The sequence below is a fragment of the Sphaerodactylus townsendi genome, linkage group LG04 (assembly GCF_021028975.2).
Source record: "Sphaerodactylus townsendi isolate TG3544 linkage group LG04, MPM_Stown_v2.3, whole genome shotgun sequence".
Lineage (NCBI taxonomy): Eukaryota > Metazoa > Chordata > Lepidosauria > Squamata > Sphaerodactylidae > Sphaerodactylus > Sphaerodactylus townsendi.
Genome location: NC_059428.1, coordinates 26,024,500 through 26,051,555, shown reverse-complemented (window position 1 = coordinate 26,051,555; position 27,056 = coordinate 26,024,500). Strand labels below are relative to the sequence as shown.

Below are 27,056 nucleotides of genomic sequence, written 5' to 3'. Positions count from 1 at the left end.
ATTGATTCCCTGTCTGATGCAGCCTCTCACTTAAAAACCGAATTGCAAATGTTGGTACCTGCTCTGGGGATACCCTGGGTTCATCTGATATGGAATAGCAATGCAGGATGTCATTACAGCAGGCTAATTAAGCAGCATCATTTGGCAGCATCTTGTTAAAACGTTGCCTGTGGTGTAGATTGGAGTTGCCATTGCTTTGCTCTTTCCAAAATCTTAACAGGGCTTTATGTACTTGGACCCTAAATTGGGGACAAACTAAGTCCTCCTCACATCAAGGTTGCAGGGGTGCCTTTGGGTAAAGCTGCAATTCTCTTTTAAAAAACATTTTGGATAGATTCCAGTTTTTGTAGCCACATGATCATTCCAACCCCAAACCTCTATGCCATATCATGCAGAACAATGCACTTTCAATCCACTTTCACAATGATTTGAAAGCGGATTTTTCTATTCCGCATGGCAAAATCCAGCTGCAAAGTGGATCGAAAGTGCATTGAAAGTGCATTGTTCTGCATGTGTGGAAGGGGCCAGAGTTGGGGAACTGTCTTACTTTGACATAGTTTCAGAGCTGGATCGATCAGGAAATTTCAGAATAGCCTCTATAGATCTTAAGACTATAGTAATAGTAATTGCTAAATGAACCCTCCCAGTTAAAGTTACCTCTAGGTATTTGAAAGTGCTTCATTGATCGGCTGGGATTCCGTCTATAGTTTGCTTAAACAGGCGAGGCCTTGGCATTGTTGATACTTAATGCCTCTTCCTTACAATGCCTTTTCCTTGTTGAGGCCTGTTCTAGCATGAAAATCCCCACATAAGATCAGATGGGAGTTTGGGAATTTCAGAGCTAACTTACCAAAGGTATTAGACAGAAGGTCCCAAAAGTTCTCAGTGCACTGAAGTTTTAGGAGTTTGGGAGGAATATAAACACTAGAACAGAGAAGAGTGCCCGTGCATTGACCCTGGATCATGTAGGACCTGCCTCCTGCCTGTGTTTGCTGTAGACATAAAATGTCAAATGTGCACCAGGAACAGAAGGAATTCAGATGTGAAGTTTGTTTCCCCTTCCCGTGAAGTTCCGTCACAGTACATTTAATCTGTCAATTAGATTTCTCTATCATTTCCAGGCCTCCCCCTCCCCAAAATTCATTCATTTTTGCAGAGGGTCACTCTATCTAAACCAGAGGGTTTATTTGTTAAGTTCTGTATAGGAGACCCCGAAAATCTTATTGTGCGGTGTAGTGGGTAAGATGTTGGACTGGGAACCGGCAAAGCTGGTTCGAATCCCCCCTCTGCCATGGAAACTTTCTGGATGACCTTGGGCCAGTCACATATTCTCAGCCTTTTGACTCTGGCAAGTATTCGGTTGGGAGACCTCCAAAGAATAGCAGGGGCATGATGTGGAGGCAGGCCATGGAAAACAATCTCTGAATGTCTTGAAAACCTTACAAGGTCGCCGTTAAGTCAGCTGTCACTTGATGGAAAAAATTAAAAGGTGCTGATGGTAATTATGTGTTTCTAACCATGATTGTTAATTTGTAGAGTTGCTGCTGCATTATATTTTTAAGCTGCTTGAAACCAAAAGCTTAGATGCAATCTACCAGTTCCTTAGATGCAATCTACCAGTGTGCAGATGCTGCTTTCGGGTTGGAAGAAGTTTCCCCCGTCTCGGTAACAACTGAACACACCAATAGTGACCAAATGCACTTGGTGTATTAGATTAATATAAAGTAGCACCAGTGACTTAGTAATGCTGCTTCTCTGTACAGCAGAAGGTTGGCATTCATTTCCTCTCGAGGTTCCTCTCCCGAGAACTGTCCTGCAGCACGCTCAACACAGATGTCACTTGCATTATCGTGGGCTTCATTCTCTTCCCGTGGCTGTACTGGCAGTGCTTCTCAGGGGCCATCGCAGAATGGTGGAGGATGTGCTGTGCATTTATGAACAGCCAAGTTCAGCTCCTGGCATCTCTGGTTTTAAAAGATCTCTGGTTGCAGGGCCAGGAAAGGGCTCTGCCCGTCAGAATAGATAATGCCAGGCTACACTGATTTGGCTCTGCACAAGGCATCGCCTTCTGTCTGAGAGCTTGGATGCTTTCTGGTGGTCTGTGAGCTTTTGGATCGTTACTGTAGAAAATTGGAGTCCACTGCCTGCAACCCTGATTAGTTCCTCCTCACTAAATGCCTCGTTGAATATCCGCCCCCCTAAAACCCCATGTTAGATGAGATTTGTGATCACTGTCACTCCTCTATTTCCATTGTGAATTTTCGTAAGACCAAATAGAATAAGAAATTTGCAGAAATCCAGGAACCTACTTTAATCTTTGTAAGACTTTGACTTTCATTTAAAACAGTCATTATTGTCCAAGCTTTTTTTTTTAAAAGCATGGCATGAGTCCGGTGATCTTTTAAGCCGGTGTGGTGTAGTGGTTAAGAGCAGCCAGCTCCACTCTGGAGAACTGGGTTTGTTTCCCCACTCCACCACATTAAGCCTGCTGGTTGACTTTGGTCTGGTCACAGTTCTCTCAGAACTCTCACTTACTTCCCAAGGTGTCTGTTATGAGGAGGGGAAGGGAAGGTGATTGTGAGCTGCTTTGGGTCTCCTCACAGGAGAGAAAAGCTGGCTATAAAAACCAGCCCTTTTTCTGTACTTCTTAAAATATGGCTTGTTAGAATATTGAAACAATTTTATAAAATGTCATGTTGTCGTTATGAAAAATAGCCAAATGATCCTACTGGTTCTCAGGTATTGTTCCTCTGGGCAAAAATAGCATTCATAAATGTAAGACACAGCCTTCCCCGATTCTCACGGTTTTAATCTGAGTGTTTTGTTCCTGTAAATAGAAGTAAAGGAGTCTTTCTGCAGTAGCATCACACTATTGTTTTTAAATTATACAATTTTAATTTTATTTATTTTATAGTTTGCCTTTCTCACTGGACTCGAGGCCAATTGCCCTGTGTAAGTCAGTACAGTCAACAGGATGGCACGACTAATAAGCAATATTGTGAATTGCAGAAATTTTGATCAAGTAGCTATCTGAACAGAGCCGAAATGCCTAAATAATCTCTTCCGTGCTTCATTCTTCCTCTGTGGGGAAAAAAATAATTTTCTCGAATCTGTCTTTATTTTTGTTGATATGAAAATCCTATATTACGAAATAGATTTGAAAAGCATAAAGAGGAGTACTTTTATCACGAGGAAAAAAACTGTGTCTTCCCAGGATTCTGCGGAAGAATGGGTGGAGGCGTCTGTTTCGGGTTCTTCTAGCACAGAAAAATCCTGCATTGTAAACAAAGAACAGCCGGACACTGCAGAAGGCCCAACCACAGTTCAGGTAAAAGTCTGCAGGTACCTTTTGAGGTACCGTTTGGGTTTTGTGTAATACACATTTTACATTTTTAAAGGATTTTATTATTCAGTGTTTACATAGCTCTTGAGAACGTTCGAAGTGTTTCCTACTCATTATTCTTGCCACCTTGTAGATGTCATTTGTTGATGATGGTGGTGGGGAGAGTTGAAACTCAGGCCCCTTCCACACATGCAGAATAGTGCACTTTCAATCCACTCTCAATGCACTTTGCAGCTGGATTTTACTGTGTGGAATAGCAAAATCCACTTGCAAGCAATTGTGGAAGTGGATTGCAAGTTCATTATTCTGCATGTGCGGAAGGAACCTCGGAGAAAGTGACCTGACTTGCTTGATGAGCTAGGACTGCTGGTTCACTTTTCATGTCCTTAGCTACTGCCCCACACTATTTCTTCGTTTTTGAATAGTCAATTCTGGATTTGGAGCTTGGGAAATTAAATTGAATATATATGGACCTGGAAGGGTTATCCTGCCCCTTTGCAGGAGTGTCCTCCCACGATCGGGTGTGGCCGCACACCTTTGTGTTCAGCTCATGGAGTAAGTTTGACATTTTTAACTAAAAAAACTTCTCTCCTGATTTGAGAAAAGCTTTGCTGGCAGAGTGGGACTGCTTTGCCGTGCAAACAAAGATCTGGTAGGGCAGCCTAATTTGCAAGCAGTATTATCCAGGCACAAGTCAGCACTTAATTGTTGCCATCAGAACTTAACCTTTTTTATGTGTTGCTGGAAAAGACTTTGGATATAAAAGTGATGATCTTTTGCTAGGGTGCTTCTATGATGGGTGGTGACCTTTACCTCGAGGCACATTTCCTCTCTAACCATTTTGTGCCCTGTTTACTCTTTCTGAGGATTCTGTGTATTATCGACTATTTCATTTTGCTGACATACCCTTGGGGAACAAAATGTGACAGAGACGGCACGAGCGCAGTCAGAAAATGCTACGTGCCAATTAATTGGTCCAATTAAAATAGAATCTGGATTCCCGACAATGCATCAAGAATACTGTTGTGAATACACGGACATACGCAGATACACGTTGTCTTTTTCTGGAATGCTTTTGTAACAATGTGTAGCGTTTATAATCCAAACTCCTCCTTTCCAAAAGGATATTTGTCTTATATATACTACATTACTGTTAAATTGTTTAATTTATTTGTTGGTCAGAAGAAATGTTGGAGAACATTTTCCTTGGTTATGGATGCAGTAGCATCATGCTGATGCCTGAAATGTAAAAACTTTGTTCTGCTCAGCAAAGTGGGCACTTAGTGAAGTGAAGAATAAGGTGGCTTTCCTTTCAAACAGCTGGATTCGAGGTGCTACAGCACAGGTGTCAAACTCGCAGCCCTCCAGATGTTATGGACTATAGTTCCCATCATCCCCTGCCAGCATCATGCTGGCAAGGGGGTGTGGGAACTGTAGTCCATAACATCTGGAGGGCCGCGAGTTTGACACCTGTGCGCTACAGTGTGAATGTGGCCATGTTTGTTGGATGACGTGGGCTGAGGATATACTGCTGTTAAGTGCTGTCATGCAAAACTGAGCTCTTTTTTTCATGTTTCATGTCACTATGAACTCCTAACTAGCTGCTGTCCATTCCTGCCCTGAGGATGTCTCTGGCATCGTTATTCTCTAGGCTTCGTCCCTGTTTCATCATGTTCAGTCTCCAGGCAAAGTTTGTTAATGTCTGGGCACTTTTATGACTCAGGTGGTTGGTTATCCTCTGTCTGTGACTTCAAATCTTCCATGCTTCACTGATATGGGGAGCTGTAAAGGGTGTTTTGACATCTACCCAGATAACTTCAAGCATAGCGCATCATCACCTGTTTCTTTGCCTGTGGGTTTTTAAGTCTGCATAGTCATGATGAGATGATTTTCCTTAAATTTAAATTGTACGTTGCATTCTGAGGAGCTCCTGTTCACTCGCTCTTCCATTTACCCACATAGCAATTAAGTAAATGAAAATGCTACGTTCATTTTTTAATCTTTTTGTCAAGTAAACTTTGTGGAATCAAATACTCGTGTTGTTGATTTAAAAAGCACCCAACGATACTGCTTGCAAGAGTCGTCTTTAACTTTTCTAGAACGGGGTCCCCAACGTGTTTTGAGTCTGTGGGCACCTGTGGAATTCCGGTTCATGGTAGTAGGCACAATTACAATATGGCTTCCACGGGAGATGGAGACAATCTTAACATGGTCGCCACTAGAGGACCAGAAAATGTCAAGGAGTGAGTTATTCTCCACCTGACTCCTCCTACTTTCTCGGAGCAAGAATTAACGTGTTGCACTGATGAAGAATATTATTCGAAAACGCTGGTAAACGCGTGAGGCGTTTTGAAGCAATTTCATCAGCTATCCTGTATCCGGCACTGGAAACAATGTATCCTCGTTACATTGTTTCCAGTGCCAGAGTTTCCGCACCTATCTCATGTATTTCCTCAGAGAAGGTTGTGCATCACGTCTGGAGAATCATTCCGCTGACATAGATACTGTCACTAGAGTCCACCATCGTCTTAAGAAAATTAAGAGATCTTGGGTGTACCACTTTAAAAACAACAAAGTAATAGACTGGTGACCACTTGTCTTAGTGGGTACGGAAGGCTGCCCTGGATAAGTCATTGATTTATGATGAACATTAGGGGTTCATTGATTAGATCTTTCCGTGCTTTTAGTATTCAGGATGGGCAGTGGTCTAACACACAAGGGGTGGACTTCACAGATCCAAGTGTTCTGGCACCCTCCACTGCAGAGGCCAGCTTAATGTGATCTGTAAAGCTCCTGGATGCTGCATCGTGGGTTTCTAGTACCTCAGCAGTTTTGTGTCCAGTGTCCAGATCAAAATGTATTTGCGATACTACCTCTGCAAAGAGCTTGGGAAAGATGTCACAGCTAACTGTCAGTACCTGGTAGTTTAGCGCTCAGACTTCAGAGTTAAAAAGTGGCGAATTACTTTAGACAACTGAGCTGGGTGCAAACTGGATGCTGAAATAGTAACATTAAGTAGGGATTCTTTGCCGCTGTCACCGCTGTGTGAGTTCTGTAGTGTAGCCTGTCAGAATTAGTGTTTCGTGTTAGTGGTGTTCGAGATAACTCCTGCCCTCTTTAAGTCGCCTAGGCCATAATAAAGATGCTGGATTCTGTCTTGGGGACTGGAGAGGTTGAGAGGGGCCCACCGCCAAAAACTTCTTATTCCAGTCATCCACCTCAAATGTCAACAAGGCCATCAGATGGGATCTTACAGTCACTCAAGGTATCCTGGAGGTTGGCCAGATCTATTAGCCTCTGTGGGCAGACCGTTTTAAACTGCTCCCTTGCTCCTGCAGAGTTTGGATGCCATATGCACATGCACCTCGAGGAAGAAGGTAGACCATGGCACCAGTCTGTAAATTATCTCTCTCCTCATTCAGAGTGCAAAATTAGGTGTCAGGTATGTCCTTTATCACCTGTTAGTGCATTCAGGGCAGACTATACTTAATTTGGCACGCAGCTCTAGAACAACCTATGAAGAAGTCCCACCTGGTTCAAGTGAATAAAAAATATTCTTGTGGAGCAGATGCTATTGTGTAGCTGACGATGTCTTCCTGTTCATTTTTTTTTTTGCCCTAAGCTTTGTGAAATTGTTTTTCTTGAAAGGTCTTCAGCCTGGCCCTTGACACCGTAGTCGTGATGTTATGCTTCCAAATGCAGGCAGAAATAAATATGTGCTCTAATTGGAGCCGCTTAATGGTCCATCTGATGCTTGGGCACCGTTTGAGTAGCTAGGTGTCATGAGAGCTCTGCGGTGCACCTGTGACCCGTAATGGATGGGGCATCTGCCAAATTGGATGCAGCAGAGATTGGAATTGTGTGCATAGAGAGCCAATTTCCCCCCTTGGGTTGAGGTGTTATATAAATTCTCCTGAAGGAATGATTTACAAAATGTGTGGCCCTGAGGAAGAATCAAAAATCCATATTCATATTGATGCCTTTGTACGTTTTCCCAATATGTACTGCTATAATTAGTCATAATTAGACCGTCTCAAATATGTATATATGAAATGGCAAAGGTGAACAGCATTGTCTGCATATGAATGATCATAAAATAATTTTTTTATTTTTGTCGATCACAAGTTACGGATGACAAAAAGCCCCTAGGTGTTATACACAGAAGGGACCAAATTTCTTCAGTTTACATCAGTGGTGGCGAACCTTTTGCACTCCAGATGTTATGGACTACAATTCCCATCAGCCCCTGCCAGCATGCCCAATTGGACATGCTGGCAGGGGCTGATGGGAATTGTAGTCCATAACATCTGGAGTGCAAAAGGTTCGCCACCACGGGTTTACATGATAGGGGAAAAATGAAAACAATTGCAGCAACCGGCATTTTTTGTAATAATAATTAAAAAATCAGTTTTGGTCAATAACCTATATTTAGAATACCTGTTGCCCCAGTTAGTATTTAAAGTAAATAGATGGAACTGGATTTAGTTTAAAAAAACACACACAATTAAATTTAGGGTTTAATGTACAAAAAGCAAGAGTTATTTTTTGGTCAAGTTTCAAGTCTAGATAGGCTTCTTGATACTTTTCAACTGGGATGACCTTTGTTCTAGCATTATCATTTCCTAGATCTTGGAGTGCCAGGTTGAAGTGGTAGGGAAGTTTTGCCATTTTTGAGCAATTTGTAATTTGGCAGGCACCAGGAGTAAGTTTATGAGTTCTTGCCTAATTGGAAGAATCCTTTTGTCATCTGTGTGTTCCAACAGGATTGTTTTGGCTTGAAGGATAATCCTTTGTATATGATGTTTAATTAGATTCCAAAATTGCTGAATTTGGGCACAGAGCTACCGAGCGTGGCGGAAGATTCTCATTTTACCCGCATTCCTGCTGTACAGAAATGAGTGTCTTTTGTGAACATGTTGCAACTTTTCAGAGACAAATACCATTGCATGAAATTTTTAAAAGAGAGTTCCCATGTAATGATAGAAGCTGGTGTAACCTCTAACTGTGGGTTCTGTGGGGAAGAACTTGGAAGGAGTTGCAAAGAACTAGATTTTAAAACAAAATGGTTTACTTCCTTAACAAATAACACTTTTAACATAAACATTTAACATTAACAATTTACAGTCCTTCTAGGTTGCATTTCAAGACCTTATCTTGACAATCCACTGATAAATGCCAAGTCAAATTCTTCCTGCTGGTGGTTGGCTTATGAAGACTTCAGAGGCTTGGTGAATGGGATCCAAGATGATGAAGGTCCCCAAACGAACTCCCATCAATTACATACATAGCAAGCCCTGAAACAATAAATTCTTAAACAAGGTGTTAAGAGCTTATAAAGAATTAAATCAAGGTCCCAGCCTGGTAGCCTCGCTTCCTCCAACTTCACCAGTTTTTTGCAGCCTTCTGCTGCTTTGAGTCTCCACCCCCTTTCTGGGTCAACCCATTCTGAACATAGGGGTTACATTGGCAGGAGGGTAAGTTAGACCATATATGAGATCATCCTTTAAGGTCAAGCGATAAGCCAGTGTCTTTTCCCCATTTTTATACCTATCAATTTTTATTTGATATGATCATAGGTCACTTGACCAGTATAACTGGGAGCTCTGTGCCAAGAATATGCCCACAGTATTCTATGTTTAATAGATACAGTTTTACATATTTAGCCAGGGTGATTTATTATCATCTTCCCAAACTGTATTATCTCCCTAGTAATTTCCTTTTTAAAATAGCTGGGGTATTTATGAATGCAACAGAAGATGGTGAGCCTAGGGGACACTCTTAACTGAAGTTTTTTTCCCCTGCATATTTTATTTTGGAAATATTACCCCTTTTACAGTCACATCACATATTTTTATAGGATTATACATCTTCCGAACAGAAAAAGAAACCTGGTGCCTGCCTGGGGGAAGCAAGTCATATCCCAAGAATTCTGTGCTGAAAATATACCTGGAGCTAGGTTTTTCTCACCATTTTGAGAGTAGCAGTTAAAAAGGGATTATGTTTTATATCTTTGGGAGTATGTTTATCTTGTATGCAGACAGCTTTCTCTAAGGTATATTGATTAGTACAGGATCTCTGTTTCTATCCACTGTTTATCAGGATTTTATTCTATGAACGGAAAAAATCTTACTATCTGACACGACTAACGGTGGAGGTCCCCTTTATTATGAAGGTGCCTAAGGATACATCTGTAAAACCTGCTTTCTTCAATCCCAGATAAAACTGTCTGCAAGGTTTTACCACTGTTTGATTTTTGTAGGTAAAATTTATTGGTAAATTTTGAAAAAAAGAAGAAGATGCAATTATCTTCGGTCAAATCAAAGGCTGTTGATCCAGAACAAACTTCATCTTACCCATTCTGCCAGATAATTTTTTATGAATTATTTTAGATGATAAAAAAAAAGTTTGCCTAGGTTATCTTAGATCATAGAGACATTAACGTTTATGTGTTTCCGTGCGGTAGAAACCCATTTGCACTTGTACTCCTCATAAAAAGAACTTTTAATCGAACTCTTAATGTTTTTGTATGAAGAGAAGGAGAGCTTGACATATCTACCACATACAGTCTGTTCTTAATATCGTTGTAAGCTTGACCTGTGTTCCTGAGTTTGTACTACAAAATCAGCATTTTTCTGATTTTTAAAATAAAGTTAAATTAAATTAAATGTTAACATTTGTTTTGCTTACAGAGGGATGAGTGGATGTCCTTAAATTTTATTACTATGAAAACACTGTCTTCAGCATCACTGAAGGCTGAAAAACAGAAAGAAAAATTATTGGAGCAACAGAAAACCCAAGCAAGTGAGCAGGTTGGTTAAATTGTTAATGCTCATGGCACTGTAAGATACTGTGGAAACTTACTCTGATTCTAAGCTGTCTAAGACTAATCCTGGGATTCTAGACTAGACTGCTGATTCTTAGAGAGCTGCTTCTGGGCTGGAATTTGTTAACTACTAAGTTCCGGACAGGACTTCAAATGTAATTGATGAGGTCAGTTGCTCAAGGGAAAAAAGTCATCATTTCCATTGGTTGTCATTAAAATAGTGTCAGGTTCCACTGGGGTCAAGTCTGAGTCTAGGGCTGTTTCACTTTTCAGGGTTGCTTTTGTTGGACAAGTATCCTAGGGATGCCTGAGAATAGAGCTGGGAGGGGGTTCTCTTCACCCGATCCCCACACTCCGCTGATTGTTGATTCCCACTTGCCAGTGAATAGGTCTGGCTCTTCCACTTTGGGTGCTTCCCTACAGAGGGCCAACCCCATGCTCAGCCAATCCTTCCTGCTCAACCCAGTCCGGGAAAGTGACAAGCCCTGGGCCAATGAATCCTTGACTTGGGATGGTGAGCTCACTGGTCCTTTCTCCTAGTGATCTTTAAAGGACTGGCTGCCTTGCCTGATCTCCTCTAAGAAGGTCAGTACTGCCTGCCCTTCTGCCCCAGGGATCCCAGCACCAGGGTTGCATCTGGTAAGAACATGGGTGGGTTGGCTTTTGCAGTTTAGTGCGCTGCCAAGAGCCAGCTGGGCACCTTCCAAGTTGACTCTGTCAAGGCATGCCCCTCTGCTACCTGACAGATGACTTCCCCAGCACCAGGACTTGCTGGTACAGTGCACCTTGAGTGGGCCCTGTGGTCCCCTGAGGTAAATGTGGGGGCGAAGGCTTCAACCCGGACAGATAGCTTTTAGGGACTTTCTGTGACTCCTTCTTTAGCTCTTCTCTTCAATTAAGATTTGCATGTATGAGCTCCTGTTTTAAACTCTTGAGATTTTGCCTTATGTTGTTTTCTGATTAACTTATTTGCAAAGAGACTAATTGAATTAAAAACTTGGGTTTTGTGTGTGTGTGTGTGTGTGTGTGTGTGTGTGTGATGGATCTGCAAAAAGACAACAATTTTGGATATTAAATTACACTGAAACCTTAAGAATTAATCTTTAGATGGGTCTTAAAAATGAAGGTGTTTGATACAAGTATGCTGTTAGGTATCCTTTTGTTAAATTTATTGGAACAATATTAAGAACTAATTTTATATTTACGAACTGTAGAAAGAGTTTTGCTTCCTTTTCTTGGAAATCTGAAAGAACTCCCATTTAAAAGAATTGTGGATATGAGAGACTACTCATACACAACTAACACTGACTAATTTTATGAATACAAGATCTGAATATAAAACAAAAGCAGAATTGGAGTCTTTCATTAATTGCTTCTTCATGCACATTATTATTGTGAATTATATGAGCATAAATTAATGTTTTTAATAGACATAGCTTGTATTATGTATGGATGATCATAAATAACTCTAAATGAATTATTCACATGAGTATGATAGAATAGAATAGAATAGAATAGAATAGAATAGAATCTTTATTGGCCAAGTGTGATTGGACACACAAGGAATTTGTCTCCGGTGCATATGCTCTCAGTGTACATAAAAGAAAATACATTTGTCAAGAATCATAAGGTACAGCACTTAATGATTGTCATATAGGTCTAGTAAGCAATCAGGAAACAATCAATAGTAATAAAAACATAAAATGTAAAATCATAAAATAAAATGAAATGTCAGCACAGGCTATAGTCATACAGTCATAATTGGGAGGAGATGGGTAATAGGAATGATGAAAAAAGTAGTGCAGTAATTACATAATAAATATATAATAAATAGTTTGACATTATCGAGGGAATTATTTGTTTAACAGAGTGATGGCATCTGGGGGAAAAAACTGTTCTTATGTCTAGTTGTCTTGGTGTACAGTGCTCTGTAGCGGCGTTAATGCCAGAGGGTAAGAGTTGAAACAGTTTATGTCCAGGATGCGAGGGGTCAGTAAATATTTTCACAGCCCTTTTTTTGACCCGTGCAGTATACAGGTCCTCAATGGAAGGCAGGTTAGCAGCAATTGTTTTTTCTGCAGTTCTGATTATTCTCTGAAGTCTGTGTCGATCTTGTTGGGTTGCAGAAGAACAATTTCTAGTACATAGAACTTGGTAAATTAATGTATTAAGCTTCTCTTTTCTATTTTGCATGTAATTGATTTTTTTCGCTTTAACAAGCTGCTAACATAGAACCTCTTATTCTGTCTTCCCCTTTCCTCCCCTTTTTTTCTTTTCTGTGTTATCCCTTTTTATTTGGAAAAACAAAAAAGGGATGTAACTTGTGCAGATAGACCATTTGTAGGTTTTTTTGAAAACCGTATTATGTGGGTGTTCGAACAAATTAGTTACATGTACCACTGTTTGCTTGTAATGCATGTTGACATTCAATTGTTAATGGCTAAAATACAGCATTCTGGTAAGTTTTGGAACGACAGAAGTATCGGTAGCTATTTTCTGTATAACTTTATGTTGCTTGTGGTAAAACAAGCCATGGAATTGTTTACTTGTTGACTGAATCTTTGTTACCAAGAAATAATGTAGTTATTTTATTTCTTCTTTTAGATATTTGAGATTTGGGGGGAATGGGGGGGGGAACCCTCTTCTTTTTCAAATCAGGCAGTGAATTATATTTTTTTAAAAATGTGTTTGCGGTCATCTATTTTTAAAAGACAAAATGAAGGGGGATGATTTTGATAGCCATGGAGCATGATCAAAGATAGAACAGATATCTAACAGAATTTGGTGAGGAGGGAATAGGGCTCTGACAGATTCGTAGTTGACTTTTCTTCCTTACTTTCAGTCTCTGCTTTCTGAAAGAGAACTCAACCCTTACTGGAAGGATGGCGGCACAGGTTTGCCATCACAAGAGGATAATTTAATAAAAGGTATTTTATTTTATTCATTTATATAAAATGTCCTTCTTTTCTGTGGCTTGGGCCTCCAAGATGGCTAACAATTAAAAAAAAAGCATTATAAAAAACAAACAATTAAACAACATTAAATGACAATTTTAAAAAAGCATTATAAAAACATCACAAAACCAATTAAAACGTAAACTAAAATACCGATGTAAGGAAGAGAGGAAGCAATTAAAACGTAATTGTCATCACCTGTTAGCGGAAAACAGTGATAGGAGCAAGGGGGGACTGAGTAATATCCCTGGGGAGGAATATTCCATTGTTTTGGTACCGCAGCTAAGAAGGCAGTATTTCCTTTTTATAAAAGTTATAGATCAGCCATCCGTCTTCCACATACTTCTCATTAATGCTAAATTAAAACTAAACTAATATTTGCATGCAGGTTCTGGTCCTGTCTCTGGATTAAAGTCGTAGCGCATTCTTTTTCAAAATCTTGAGTGGCTTGACCTTCAGTTTCACAGCGGAGATTTCCATTGTAGAACTAATTAAAAAAAAAAAAAGAACCCGATTGTAGCAGGACATGATAAATTGTTGTCATCTTATTTGGTTTCTTTCATTCCATTACACAAATTGCAGCTTTAACATATTCAGCCACTGAACTCTGAATCCCATTTTAAATGGAGCACATTATGGATGCAGTTTGCGAAGGATATTATTTATGTAACCTTTTCCACTTCGCTTCTTCTAGCATTCTGCGGCAAGTGCAGATTTTTTTTTTAAAAAAGCTTTTCAGTGGATCGTGTATTCATTTAGAAAACAGTACCACTTCCGTTGTGCAAGGAATGGTAGAGATTGCTGTAACCCTAGGAAGAGCAAACTCCAATGTATCCATCTCTTCATGCTCAGAATTGTTATAAGGCTTCTATTGTGAGATCTCAGCACTATGCTGCGATCTGAAGAGCAGTAGAATACAGACCTTGAAAACCTTTAATAACAGAAGATGTTATGCTTCAGCACGGGTTTGCTATTTGCTGAATATGTCAGAAGATATCTATAGAAGTGGAGTCTATTATAATGCTGGCCTTCATTTCACACATTTCAGGGCAGAGCTAACGGTTTTTTTTCCAAGTTGAAGGTGACCCGTATTTCTAAGTAAGTATAAGAACATGAGCTTCAGTTGGAGAACTATACCAGCATTAAGTATATTTCTGTCTGTGCTAACATACGTGTGTGATGTGTGCCATACGCAGTTAGCAATGGGGCCGTGATACAAATTTGTAGTGTGCAAATATCACTGTTTAAATTACTTTTGTTTTGTAGCTGCAGCTGTAGAAGATGGTGGGTTAGGTTGGCTGAAGAAATCTTATCAAAGAATGAAGGAGCAGTCTGAGAGAGAGAACAGGGATCTAGAAGAACTTGTAGCTGAAAGATATGGGGTAAGCATTGAAAGAAGAATATCCTCCCTTTTATAAAAATATTCGTTCAAAGAGGGAAAAGATGGAGCTAGCTCCCCAGTGAAACGGCCAAAACCCAAATGTGGCTAATCGTATTCAGTCTTCACTTGCAGAATGGTTTTAGTAAACATGTGTGAAACAGTGATGGCTCCACTACATAGCCCTGTCAAAAAACTGGCATTTTCACTAATTGATCATTTGGCAGGAATGCAGTGCAGGAGAACTAAATCCAGCTTCCCTTTTCTCATCTTGGACAACTGATTGGCACGTTTGCTGATTTTTCAGCTCAAGGCTATGCAATTGAACCCTGGCAGCTGTGCTAGGGGGACTCTACCTTCATTGAAGTGTGCATTATTAGTCCAGACCTTTAGTTTCTCTGTCAAGTACTTCCCTTATGTCAAACCAGCCCACTTTTTGAGAATCAACGTCTAGTTTTTTTTGTTGATTTTGTTTTGCTTTAGAATATAATTCTTTGTTATGAATTCTGCTCCTAATGATTTCCTCCAAACTAATATGTTTGGCCATGAACCAAAAATTGACATATTAATATCTGGTAACTTTTTGAGATGCTTCCATATGGTTTCTGCACTTTTGGCATGAAGTGCCTCATTAACACAGCCTTATACCCACAACTGATATTGATTTCATATACATAGTTGTCTTCTTTTGGGTAACAAGGACTTCATAAACAGTTGACATTTCAGTTGCAAGAGCATTTGTTGTGGACAAATGGCCAATATTGTCTTGCACAAATGTGGCATCAATGTGGATAAGTGGACTATGTTAAAGGTCGTCCAACTGCATGTTGATTGGTCTTCATGGTTTGACATGCATGCTTCTCTAAAACACAACAGAATAATGTCTTGGTAGGTACCTCTGTGCTGTACATTATTGGTGGACTATCCCTTTGCCAAAGTTGTACATGGGTTACATAAATGACTTGCTAGAAATTCTTCTATTCTTGGTTGTCACCAAATAAGGCATTTGTTTGGGCAAGTGAGGCCAAATGATCTTTGGCTAAATGACAATCCCATTGACTCTGTGATATCTCCATGCCATTGAGTGTGTTCTCCAGCCAGACCTAAATGGTCGGGCTTCCAGTGTAAATATAAATATCAGTTGCAACCAGACTGTGCTAGCTATAAAGGGACAAAGTTGTAACACAAACTCAGGAGAAGCTGAATATGGTCAAGTTATAACACCATATTACTATTATATATGGTCCCTTAGAGAATAAGATTATGAAATCATGAAACTGTAAGATTTGAAAAAAAAAAAATCCGTATGTATATTGAATGGTTGCTGTACTCACAAAATTACAACATGCTTCTTTGCCATAACACAAAATTGCCTATTATCTACTTACATGGGACAAAAATGAAATAAAATGTGGATCCATTCTCATGTTCATACTTGTGACATATCAAAATGAATTTCTTCATGCTATAGCTCATTGGAAAGCAAAAGATTAAGCTGCAATTGTTGGATACACTTCAGGAAACTGTCTAAAATAGATAAAGGGCTGTATGCTGTAAACATTATAAAACATGGAGAAATTTCCTTTTCCTTAGATTTATGCCGTATATCTAAAAATGTTGATTGATAAAGGCATTGTTGGTGTTAGTTATTTGTTGGGGAATTTGTTTTCCAACATTGCTTTAAAATTTGATATTGCTCACTCAGTTCACAAGTTATTGCTCAAATTAGAAAAGGTAGAAAAACTGGCTTGATGACATGGAAAGGGTAAGCTACAAATCAAAATGGGTTATCACATCCAAATGTACTACATAGACAAAATGTAATACATGGTCAGAAAAACATCAAGAAGTTTTCTGCTTTACCTGATACATCTGTTCTGTCTACGGACTAAATGTGACATTTTTTAAAACAGAGCTTTTCAGAAGGCCACACTGTATTGTCTATAGAAGCATGATGTTAAGAAAGTGTAAATCAGTGGTTCTCAACCTTCCTAATGCCGCGGCCCTTTAATACAGTTCCTCATGTTGTGGTGACCCCCAACCCTAACACGTATCCATTTTACAGATGGAGAACCCTGATGCAGAGAGTCTTAGGCGACCCCTGTGAAAGGGTCGTTCGACCCCCAAAGGGGCCGCGACTCACAGGTTGAGAACCACTGGTGTAAATGTTTTGTGAATATACAGCAGCTGCAGCATGCAGAGGTGATGACATGGTTTAGCCACGTGTATTCTTTTACTAAAGAACACAATTTTGCCAGTGACAACTCTGAAGAAAGTTTAGTCCCTCTTTGAGAGTATGTTAGGGTGCCACGGACTTACGTACCAAAAATTCTGTCTGAGGAACTGGCTTGTGAAAATCTGTCTCCTCCTTTTCGTTGAAAGGTCGTATACTTCTTGCAGGAAGGGCGAGATGAAAATGTAATTAATAGTGGATTTCTGTGAGGTATTACTAGACTTAGCTGGCACGTTGCAATTTCAAATGTCATTCTTTTAAAATCTGGCTTCGCGTATTCCCTCCCTTTTGATTGTGTTCTCGTATCTACTTAACGCAAAAATGCCACGTGTTTTTCCCCTTCTTTCTTGTAGTCAATGGAGCTATTTGAGTCAAGATTAAAAGAAGCTGAGAGGGCTGCCGTCCAAAAAGAAAATGAGCGTCGAAAATGGCCCAAAAGCAACTATTCAGAGAAGGAAAGCCATATGAGGCCGAGGAGGGATAAAGAGAAGCAGCAGCAGCAGGAGAGGGATGAATATAAAGGAAAACCTAAGGACAGGGATAGCGAAGACTATTTTCAAGAGACGAGAAATTGCACGAGAAATAGACTTAAAGAAGATAAAGAACCGAGTCATAGTAGTAAAGGATCTGCAGGAAAAGATTTTTCTCCTAGAACTGCGCAATATTCCCATCAAAGAAGCTGTGAGAAATCATTTCCGAGCCCCCTAAAACCTGCATTTTGGAAGCCTGCCGAAGATGGAGGGCAAGGAAGGCAGAGTTTTTCATCATCAAAATTACATACCCCTGGCTTCAGAAAGCCCGGCTACGACACGGAGGACGGTCCAGTGAGTCGTGTCTTCAGAAAGCCTGATTACGGCGCTGAGAATACGCCGAGATGGCGTCGGACGCAACCAAAGGAAGTCGAGGGGAAAGCTGCCCTTGATGAAAAATCGGTCACGACGGAAATGGCGACCCTTGCGGAAAAGCCATGCAAAACTGAAACGGCTGTGAGCAGCAGGGAGAATGATCCAAGAGAAAAAAAGGAAGAGACCATAGAAGATGCACTGGAAAACGACGAGCCGTCCCACAGTAAATCATCCTATTCAGGGTATCTAAGAATTTATTTTGTGGAAAGGTCTTAAAATGTTGCAGGAAGAAGAACGCTGACATTTGTTTTTGAGGTTATGACCTTTGATTGATTTTTACTTGGTTTGTAATTCTTCCTGAAAGTCCCCCAAAATACTGGATAAATCACATAACTTGTATAACTGTAGCTTCTGGGGCGGGAAAGAGATTCTGGGGGCTCCAGTCAGTCCGTAAATGACGCCTGATCTGGAAGACCTGCCCTCTGGTTCTGAAATGCTGGGGACTCTCTGTACTTCGTTGGTGCGAACAGAAAAAGTGCTTTGTGCTTGCTCAGCTGCATTTTCATTTGCGCTTACTCCATATGGTCAAGCTTTGAAAGCTGCATAGAAAATAAATCCCAGGACTGAGTCTGGGCAAATCTTAGCACAAATTAAGACTTGGATCTAATTCTAGGTGCCCTTCAGATGCAGATTTGTGCTCAGCAAAGCTGTCCCTTGCCTCCTAGCCCACGTAACATCAACTTTTGGGACTTAATATTTGTCCCATGTCTACAGATAATGAAATTCAACGTATCTAAACAAGTGTGGTATACTGGTTAAAATTCTACACCAGCGTGGTGTAGTAGTTAAGAGCAGGTGGATTCTAATCTGGAGAACCAGGTTTGATTTCCCACTCCTCCACTGGAGGACCAGTGCACCAGATGTGTTTCTGCACTCCTACATTCCTGCTGGGTGATTTTGGGCTAGTCACAGTTCTTTGGAACTCTCTCAGCCCCACCTACCTCACAAGGTGTCTGTTGCGGGGAGAGGAAGGGAAAGGAGCTTGTAAGCCACCTTGAGTGTCCTTATGGGAGAGAAAGGTAGGGTATAAATCCAAACTCTCATTCTCTCTTCTTCTAAACCAAGGGCATCCAACTTTGCCCCTCCAGTTGTTCTTGAACAACGATTCTCATAATGCCAGAGTTGAACACGCCTTATCTAAACTCAAAGTGAAGAATAATTGAGGATTGGGTTCTATTCACTGCTGAGGGTTGAGGGACCTGCAGATAGGGAGAAATTGCCCATCTCTTCTTCCTTTGCTAGCATATGGATGACGCTGCCCTTACCTTTCCCCAGCTGCCCAAATTCCATGACTTCTTGTTCATCCAGGCCCCTGCATTTCCTTTCTGGTCATCACCGAGGGCTGCTGTAGTAAGGCAACAAAAATCTGCTACTACCAGGACTTGGCAGTGCATAGCATTCAACTTCTGCTTCTTGGTTACTTCTTTGATACGAGATAAAAAATGAGGCCAAGGCTGACGGTGCAAAATAGGTAAAATATATATTTTATTACTCAGATAAAAATTCCCTACATGTTTTGCCCACGAGGCTTCTTCCAGGGAATTTGTAGTGGTTTCTCAGAGAAGAATATTTGTTCAATAGCAAGTTTCTAATGAAAGTTGCATTCCACTGGCAACTTGCTTCTGAACTTATACTCTTCTTTATTACTCTGAATAACCAGATATATTTTACCTATTTTGCACAATTGACCTCGGCCTTATATTTTATCTCCTGTGTCTGGTGTGGCCCTTTTATTTCTCCTTGGATAGGACACAAATAGTAATTGGCAGAGGAGTTTTAGCAAGCTTAATAACTGCCCACGAACCATCCATGTACATTGTAATGTTCGTGAATTGTCTCTAGCTCTGATCTTTTCCTTTTTTTCCCCCTTGGAAAAAGTCATAAAACCTGAGTTGTGCATCGGAAAGTTATTCACTTGCATACCATTTTGTAGCTTAGTTACGCTCTTTCATTTTCCGTGCCAGTTTAGTTTGGATGCAGACAACGTGCTGTAGTTTTCAACGTGAATGACAATACAGTATTGTTGCAGCCATTTTCTCCCCTGCTTCTTTCTGCCTATGAAAGGCCTATGCTGTATTGTGAAAGTTAAGTGTTTTTGATTCTTCAAGGTGAATGGCATTGTGTCTGTGTAGAGGTGACAATGTTTACCTGAAATAGAAGGCTGGAAACACTTCTGTCCTGCATTTGTGATGCACATTTACAACAAGTGGAATTGAATGATGGTTTCACCCAACCACTTCCTACCTGCATGAAGTAGCATTTGTAATTTTCTTGGAGTGCTTGTTGATCAGAAATCTAAGTCTAGAGAACAGGGCTGAGGTTCATTAGGTATCCCTGTTATCATATGCTTGAAAAGCTTGGATTTATCTTTGAAGTGATTGCAAAGCACCGAAAGCTATTTTTGGTTCACAGATTTTATTTTCAATTACTGTCCTGCAGAATTCTTGTTCTGCAGAGATGCCATTTTGAAGGGCTTTCCAGTTTTATTGTGTAGGTTCAGTGCTGGAAGATGGCTGGCCAGAATCATGGTATTGTGGTTGTGGGTCGGTGAACAATGTTTCTGTTACCTGCATTCTTGTTAGCAGATATAGTTTGGGTGGTTTAATTGTGACGTCTTTATTTGATTTTTGGTTTGCTTCTTTCCCACCTTTGAGCCTGTGCTTTGCAATAGGTAAAGCTGTGGAAAGAATTTGACTGCACTTTGATCAGTCAGCTTGTTCTGTTTGCTCGTTTCCTCGTTTGCTCACTGGCTCGCTCGCTCGCCTGCTCGCTCGCTCTCGCTCGCTCGCTCGCTCGCTCGTTTCGCTCTGCTCGCTCTGTCGGTTTTCGTCACTGCCTGTCACTGACTTAATGAAAACCGCTCTCCCCGGAAGGGCTCAGTTTGATCATCTTACCGAGTATTTTATAGCTCTGCTTCTGTCCGAGTGGCAGTGAAATCAAGCAATAGAAACGGACTGACCAATTCTACACACACTATGGCCAGCAGCCCCAAATGAAGCAGGTTGCAGTGGGTTTTCTGGCTTTTCGATGATTAGGGAGCTCCAGGACATCTTGTTCCTATTGTTTCGCCTGCATTTGTGGCTGGCATCTTCAGAGGTGGATCACAGAGAGAAGTGTATTACTGGAAACAGCGTGTAACAGATTTCTCTCTGTGATACACCTCTGAAGATGCCAGCCACAGATGCAGGTGAAACGCTAGGAACAAGATCTACCAGACCATGGCCACGCAGCCTGGAAAACCTACAACAACCAGTTGAATCCGGCCGTGAAAATCTTCGACAATACCATGAATACCTCCTAAATGTAGGTCTGTTGGTGCTTCAGGCAAGGAGTTAGAGGAAAATGGGTAATCCTCAATAGTTGTTGCTTGTATTACTACGAGAATCTGACTTAGATAATGGATTGTCTTTCACCTGGAGTTCATGAACTGCTGTCTGCAGATGGCGTTACTCTGTATCTGAGAATGTGCATGATTCTTGATGCTGTTTTCCTGGAGTCTGTGTTGTCTCTGTCGAGGTCCGAGGCTTTGACACAGAGGGTGTTTTTGATGTATAGGGATAAGCAGTTAGTGTCTCCTCGGCCAAGACCAATCCTGAGAGTTTGAACCTCATATCTTCCCCAGATTGTGAAACCCAGAGATGTCAGAGAGCTGTAGGGAATGTTGTAATGGTGGAAACAAGACTTGCCAACAGGTTACTGGACTGCGTGTATGGAGAGGTTGAAATTCTTCCACCACCTCCTCCAGGTGACAATCAGGCAAAAATGGACAGTGACTGGGACCACAGTGCAAGGTTATTTGGTATCTACAAGAAGGAACCATAATTGAAATTAGGTGTGTGCCTGAATATAACATGCCCATCCACGCTCCTCAGCCATAGTTAATTGAAAAATGTGTGTGTTTGAGCATGTTTAGATCATTTAAGATTGTTTAGATTATTTCAGCAGCTGAAATGATGACAGTGACATGTTGTTGAAACATGATAAGTTGCGTGACGAATTTGCACAGCTTGATTTTGCCCCGAAATAAAGCAGCGGCGCAATGACCAGACCGGATTCGTTGTCACTGTTGTGAGCAGAGAGTGAGATGATCAGAAAGATGGTTTCCTGTTGCACAGTTGAACTCCTGCTGTACACGTCTGTGCCATTAGTGCAGTGCTCAGTATTAGTGAAAGTGTCATCCAGTTGGAACTCGGAAGAAGATTCAGATTGTTTGGAGAGGAATAAAATGTCTGATTAAAAATGCTCCGCGCTAAGATGAGCTTTAATTTGTTTTCATTCTCCATTCTTCCCACTTTATCTTGGGCCTAATAGCTATTGAACTGAAGTTGAAGAGGGTGGATTTTAGAAGAAAACCTCTAAATATATTCAACAATACTAGGATGTTGTGGCCATGTTGTGTGGCTGTGTTCCAGTAGCATTTTCTCCTGACGTTTCGCCTGCATCAGTGGCTGGCATCTTCAGAGGATCTTGTGTTTGCTAAGATCAGCCCTGTTTGATCTTGGTAATTGATTTCATCGTATTGAACAGAGTACCATGTTTTTATGAGGGGCAACAAAAAGAGGGACTGATATTGACGCAAATTTCAGAGCACTAGCTGTGTGTGGCTGTTTTCTTTTAATGTTTAATTTAATGTTCGGAGGCCTTCAATAGTTGTCTTTTATTTATGTAGAAAATTTTATGCTGTCTCTTCAGGGAACCTTGCCCAAGGCAACATAGAAATTACACACAATAAGGAAAGCTGACATTTATTGATTAAAATCCACCATTAAAAACCTGGCCACAGCATAAATACGCAGACCTAAAAAGTTGAATTGCTGAGCAGCATAAAATAAGTTTCCAGGCCAAAAACACTAAACTTTCCTTCCTTTATACTGTAAAGAAAGAATCACAGAGAACGGGCATCAGTTGTGGGGAAGAGGGGTTTCCTCTTATACATATGCAGACGTCAGTATCAAATTGTCAGAGAATCTCGTGCAGTAATAAATTTTGCACATGAATTGTTGTGCAGGGGTTAAAATGCCTGGTTTATTTCTTTAAAATCACCCTCTTCCATGAGCTAGGTTCAAATCCAGTAGCACTTTAGAGATCAACAAATTTTGTAGGATATGAGATTTCAAGAGTCAAAGCACCCCATTGGCACTCATACCCCCAAACTATTGTTGTTCTCTAAGGTGCTACTGGGCTTGGATCTAGGGCCCCTTCCGCACATGCAGAATAATGCACTTTCAACCCACTTTCACAATTGTTTGCAGGTGAATTTTGCTATTCTGCACAGTAAAATTCAGCTGTGAACGGGAGAAGGCAGGGCCGAGTGGCTCCCAGGCCCAGCCTTAACTAGCCCCCCCCCCGACATCCCCCGATGTCAGCCAGAAGACAACGCACCCGTCCATTGGCCCCTCCAAATCTCGCGTGCTGCAGACGGCAGCGAGATGAAGGAGGGAGGGGCTTCTTTCAGCCGTTCCTTCTCCGGGCAGCGACGGCAGCTGCGGTAAGTCCCGGCTGCATTTTTCAACCCACTTTCACAATTGTTTGCAAGTGAATTTTGCTATTCTGCACAGTAAAATCCATCTGCAAAGTGGATTGAAAGTCATTATTCTGCATGTGCGGAGGGGGCCTAGCTGTTTTACTTTGGGCAGGCTATATCCTGAGAAAGTGAATTCCATGAGGTAAATTCGCATGGTTCAAGAAATGCTTCCATTTCTCCCTTCTGCCAATCAATTGAATTTGTGGAATGCAAGGTGTAGTATTATTAGAGGGCGCTTCTTTTACCCACTTTATAAGCGGACATTTTCTTTACCCACTCTTTCCATATGCTTCTTGTAACCCTCCACCCCCTTAATAATCCTTTTGTCAAAGCAGAAAATTCTCAGCCTCTTTAGTTTTCCTTTGTAAGGATGGTTCACCAACCCCCTTGATCTCTTGGATCACCCTTTCATCACCTTTTCCAGCTCTACCCTTTTTTAACAATTTAAAATAATAGCTCAGAATGTGAGAGGCATGATAAAAAGAAATGGGATAAAGAAGGAAAAGAAGGATAGCTAATTGGGTTCTTATTCTATTGATATGCATAAGGTTTTACAGAGGAATATAAGCAGAAGGAGGTCTTGCCTTGAAGAGCTTGCGCTCTGAACGTTGACTGAATGGGACATTGTAGGGATGAAAATGAGAGTCAAGAGGAATGGGTACAAGTATGCTAAAATTTAGCTCAGTGTAGTTAGATGGTTTCCATTACACATACTTGGACTTTATTCTAGTTATGGTTGAGTCCTTATGGGTTAAGCCAGAAGCCACAAGGAAGATGGGTATTTGGAGCTGGCCACAAAATGAGAGTGGTTAGAGTGTTGGGAAACCAGGTTTGTATCCTGACACTGCTATGGAAGCTTGCCAGGTGACTTGGGCCCATCGTGGTGTCTGAATCTACTGTCCCTTAGAGGTTGGTTGTCGTGAGGATAGAGTGGAGGAAGCCAGAATGATGTCATCATCCACTTGGGGTCGCCATTGGGGAAAAAGTGGAATACAAATAAAACACGGAAATGATAAAGATAGGGAGAGAGGTGGCCCACGAACTGATTGCATGATGATTTTTATTCTGTGTGGTTTTGAACTCCTTGGGGGAATTAAGGATCAGGCACTGGGTAGAAAATAAAAGGGGAGGGTATAAATGCTGCCACTACTATTAAAAGCATAAACTCAGAAAATATCCTGAGAAATAGTTCTTTCTAGCCTTGCTGTGAATCTGAGTAGCAGTTTTGTCCTCAAGGCGATCAAGTGGATTTTTTAGAACACGTTTTCTTTTTTTGTAAAGGGGTGGTTTTTGCAAGTGCTGGGCTTACTTGATGTATGCACAGTGATGTATTTGAAAAGTGGACTCTGGTTAAGAGGAAGCTGTGTTTCCTTCTAATGAGTTATTTCCTTTCTGCATTCCAGCAGCTGATGCTTGGACACTGTTGCCGATTCAGTGGAGGAATGACAAATAAAATTCGTATGTTTTTTGCCAAACAACATTTGTAAACCGCATAAAACCATTAAACATTGTTTAAAAACATTTGAGAACTACATAAGAACATAAACAGGGGGAGGGAGAGAGAAAATTACTTAAGAGCTTCTTCAATTGTTTTTTTTTGTGTTTTTTTGGAAAACATATGTTCCAGTCTAGGGCATTGGGGGGTACTTAATTAAATATCTCCTTTCCCATGGTGTGGATGTTGAATGCTTTATGTATGTTCCACCAGCTCTGTCACAGAGGATGAAAGTCCCCGTATTCTAAGCGAAGAGGAAATGAACAGACTGGGAGCCAAGATTGTGAAAGCAGAATTGATAGGAAACACGGTATGTGAAGCAAGAGGATTGAATATCGTTAAATAATGTCTACTTTTTCCCCTTCTTCTTTCACCCACATTACTTCAGTGTTTAGTCCCAAGGGGCACAGTTGTTCAAGAGTATTTGGGAACCTTGCAATCATTTCCTGATTAAACCCCTTCACCCAAACATCCCTTTAATCTCTTTAGAAGCCATTTCTGGCTTGGTTCTGTTATTTTGAACGGATTTGTCTTTGGTACACAATGCAGCTGCAAGCGGGAACTGTTTAAAATGTGGACCATGGAGAGAAATATTTTAGCATAAGACCCGTTTGTTGTGCTTATTAGAAAAAGGCAGCGCGGCTAACCTTCAGTGTTTTCCTTCTGTCCAAAGGGTTTAGCTGCCCAGCTTCAGGCCCAGCTTGACAACGCACGTAAGCTCAAAGAGAGCAAAGCGCAGATTTCGGCTAGAAAGCCTGAGGAGGAGGTAAGGAAACGACAGTTGCCTTGAGTATAAAACAAAAGCAACAGTGAGCAAGGCACAGTACCAAGAACAGTAACACTTTTGAATGTGCTTAATAAACATTGTCAGGGAGTGCTTTCAACACAGTAAGTAACACAGTGCTATGTAAACAATATGGCCGTGTGAATGGAATTTCTTGAAGTCACAGTTCAGTATTATAGCATGTTTTGGGGAGTTCCCATTACTTGGGTTTGGGTGTAGATGTATTATCCCTGTCATGTGTCTGGGCTAAAAGAAACCTTGCAGAGTATTATAACTCACTAGCGGGGCCCGGCCACGCGTTGCTGTGGCAATTGTCCTTCTCATCACAGTCCGCAACCCACACAGATGTCCATGCAGGTCCAACGATCCGCAGCATAGCCTTTTGGGGTGGTCAAATGGAATCCCTCTTTCCCTTTTCAGTTCACGTTGTTATATGGTGGTGGCTTGTTTTTTTAGTATAATGTAACCCTTTCCATTCCACAACAGAACCGTCCAGAGTGCGAATCCCGCTGTCCATGAGGCTGGTTGACACGCACAGTCCTGGCTTGGGGAAGGCAGAACTGGGGCTAGGAGGCTATCCCACAGGCAGCAGAGGCAGAGTGGTGAGGCGTTCAGATCGAGGCCAGCTCCCTGGGTTCTTAAAGGGCCATGTGCAAAAGAAGCGGAGCCAGTAGTGTCCCGCCTCACGCTGGATTTTCTTAGAAAGAAAAAAGGCAAACTCCAGCTTGCTTTTTAGTAGCAAAAAAAAAGAGAGCTGTGGGTTTGGCTTAATATGGGCTGCAGGAAGTGGGTAAGTGGTGGTTGGATGTGAGGGAGGGCAGAGTGAGGTGTGTGAGGATGAGCTGGATGTGTATGAGAGTATGTGTGTTGTGTGGTAGCAGTGGGTGAGGCACAGAGAGTGAGTTTCCTGCGTGTGAGGGGGGGAACCCCACCTGACGTCTCACACGGCAAAGTGTGTATGTGTTTCACTTCCACTCTTATTACCTTACAGTATTTTACTGTTTTCACTGCTCATCTCTGGCCATCTGCTCGAACATTCGAAGGGCATACCAACCCCTCAGGCCACAGACATGCTGCACGAACATTCTAAGGGTGACAGTTAAACCCAAGCAGCTTCATGGCCTGGTTCACCAGGAAAACGACGTTTTACCTGGCTCAGGTATGGACTTTCGACGATTTGAAGGTCCGATTAACTGCCCGCAACAGGGAGGAACGTCATGTGAAAATTTGGGGGCGTCCAGCTGTTTCGGCGTTAGGGCATGACTAAGAAAGTCACTGTTTTTATATATATAGATAAGACAGGTCTCTACCCCGAGTCGCCTATTAGTGCCCTGAATATCAGAGTTATCTCTCATTGGTGGTAGGTATGGCTCCTCCTCCCAAGAAGCTGTGTGTCCTGATTTTTATTTATTCATTTTTTTGGAGCCACACAAAGCTTTTTGCTGCACCACCATTATAATCAGTCATCTTACACTAAAGGAATCGCACTAAGCCAGTGATATTCCTTGTCGTTGCTGATTTTCATTCTGTACCACAAAGAGCTTTGAACCTCACCCCTTCTCCAAAAAGCCATTTGCTATGTTTGAAGGCAACAAGATACCACCCAGGCTTCCAAAA

The 27,056-nt window shown here is 41.3% G+C and overlaps 1 protein-coding gene across 3 annotated transcripts in view; it reads left to right on the top strand.

Moving 5' to 3' along the window:
• CWF19L2 (CWF19 like cell cycle control factor 2) overlaps positions 1-27,056 on the top strand; it is a 96,381-nt gene that overhangs the window by 16,090 nt on the left and 53,235 nt on the right. For all 3 annotated transcript variants that reach the window (XM_048494221.1, XM_048494220.1, XM_048494219.1), the window contains exons 4-10: positions 3,215-3,328; positions 10,033-10,152; positions 13,009-13,093; positions 14,387-14,502; positions 17,085-17,818; positions 24,869-24,965; positions 25,329-25,421. In XM_048494221.1, the coding sequence (XP_048350178.1) occupies positions 3,215-3,328; positions 10,033-10,152; positions 13,009-13,093; positions 14,387-14,502; positions 17,085-17,818; positions 24,869-24,965; positions 25,329-25,421 (1,359 nt within the window). The remainder of the gene's footprint in view (positions 1-3,214; positions 3,329-10,032; positions 10,153-13,008; positions 13,094-14,386; positions 14,503-17,084; positions 17,819-24,868; positions 24,966-25,328; positions 25,422-27,056) is intronic.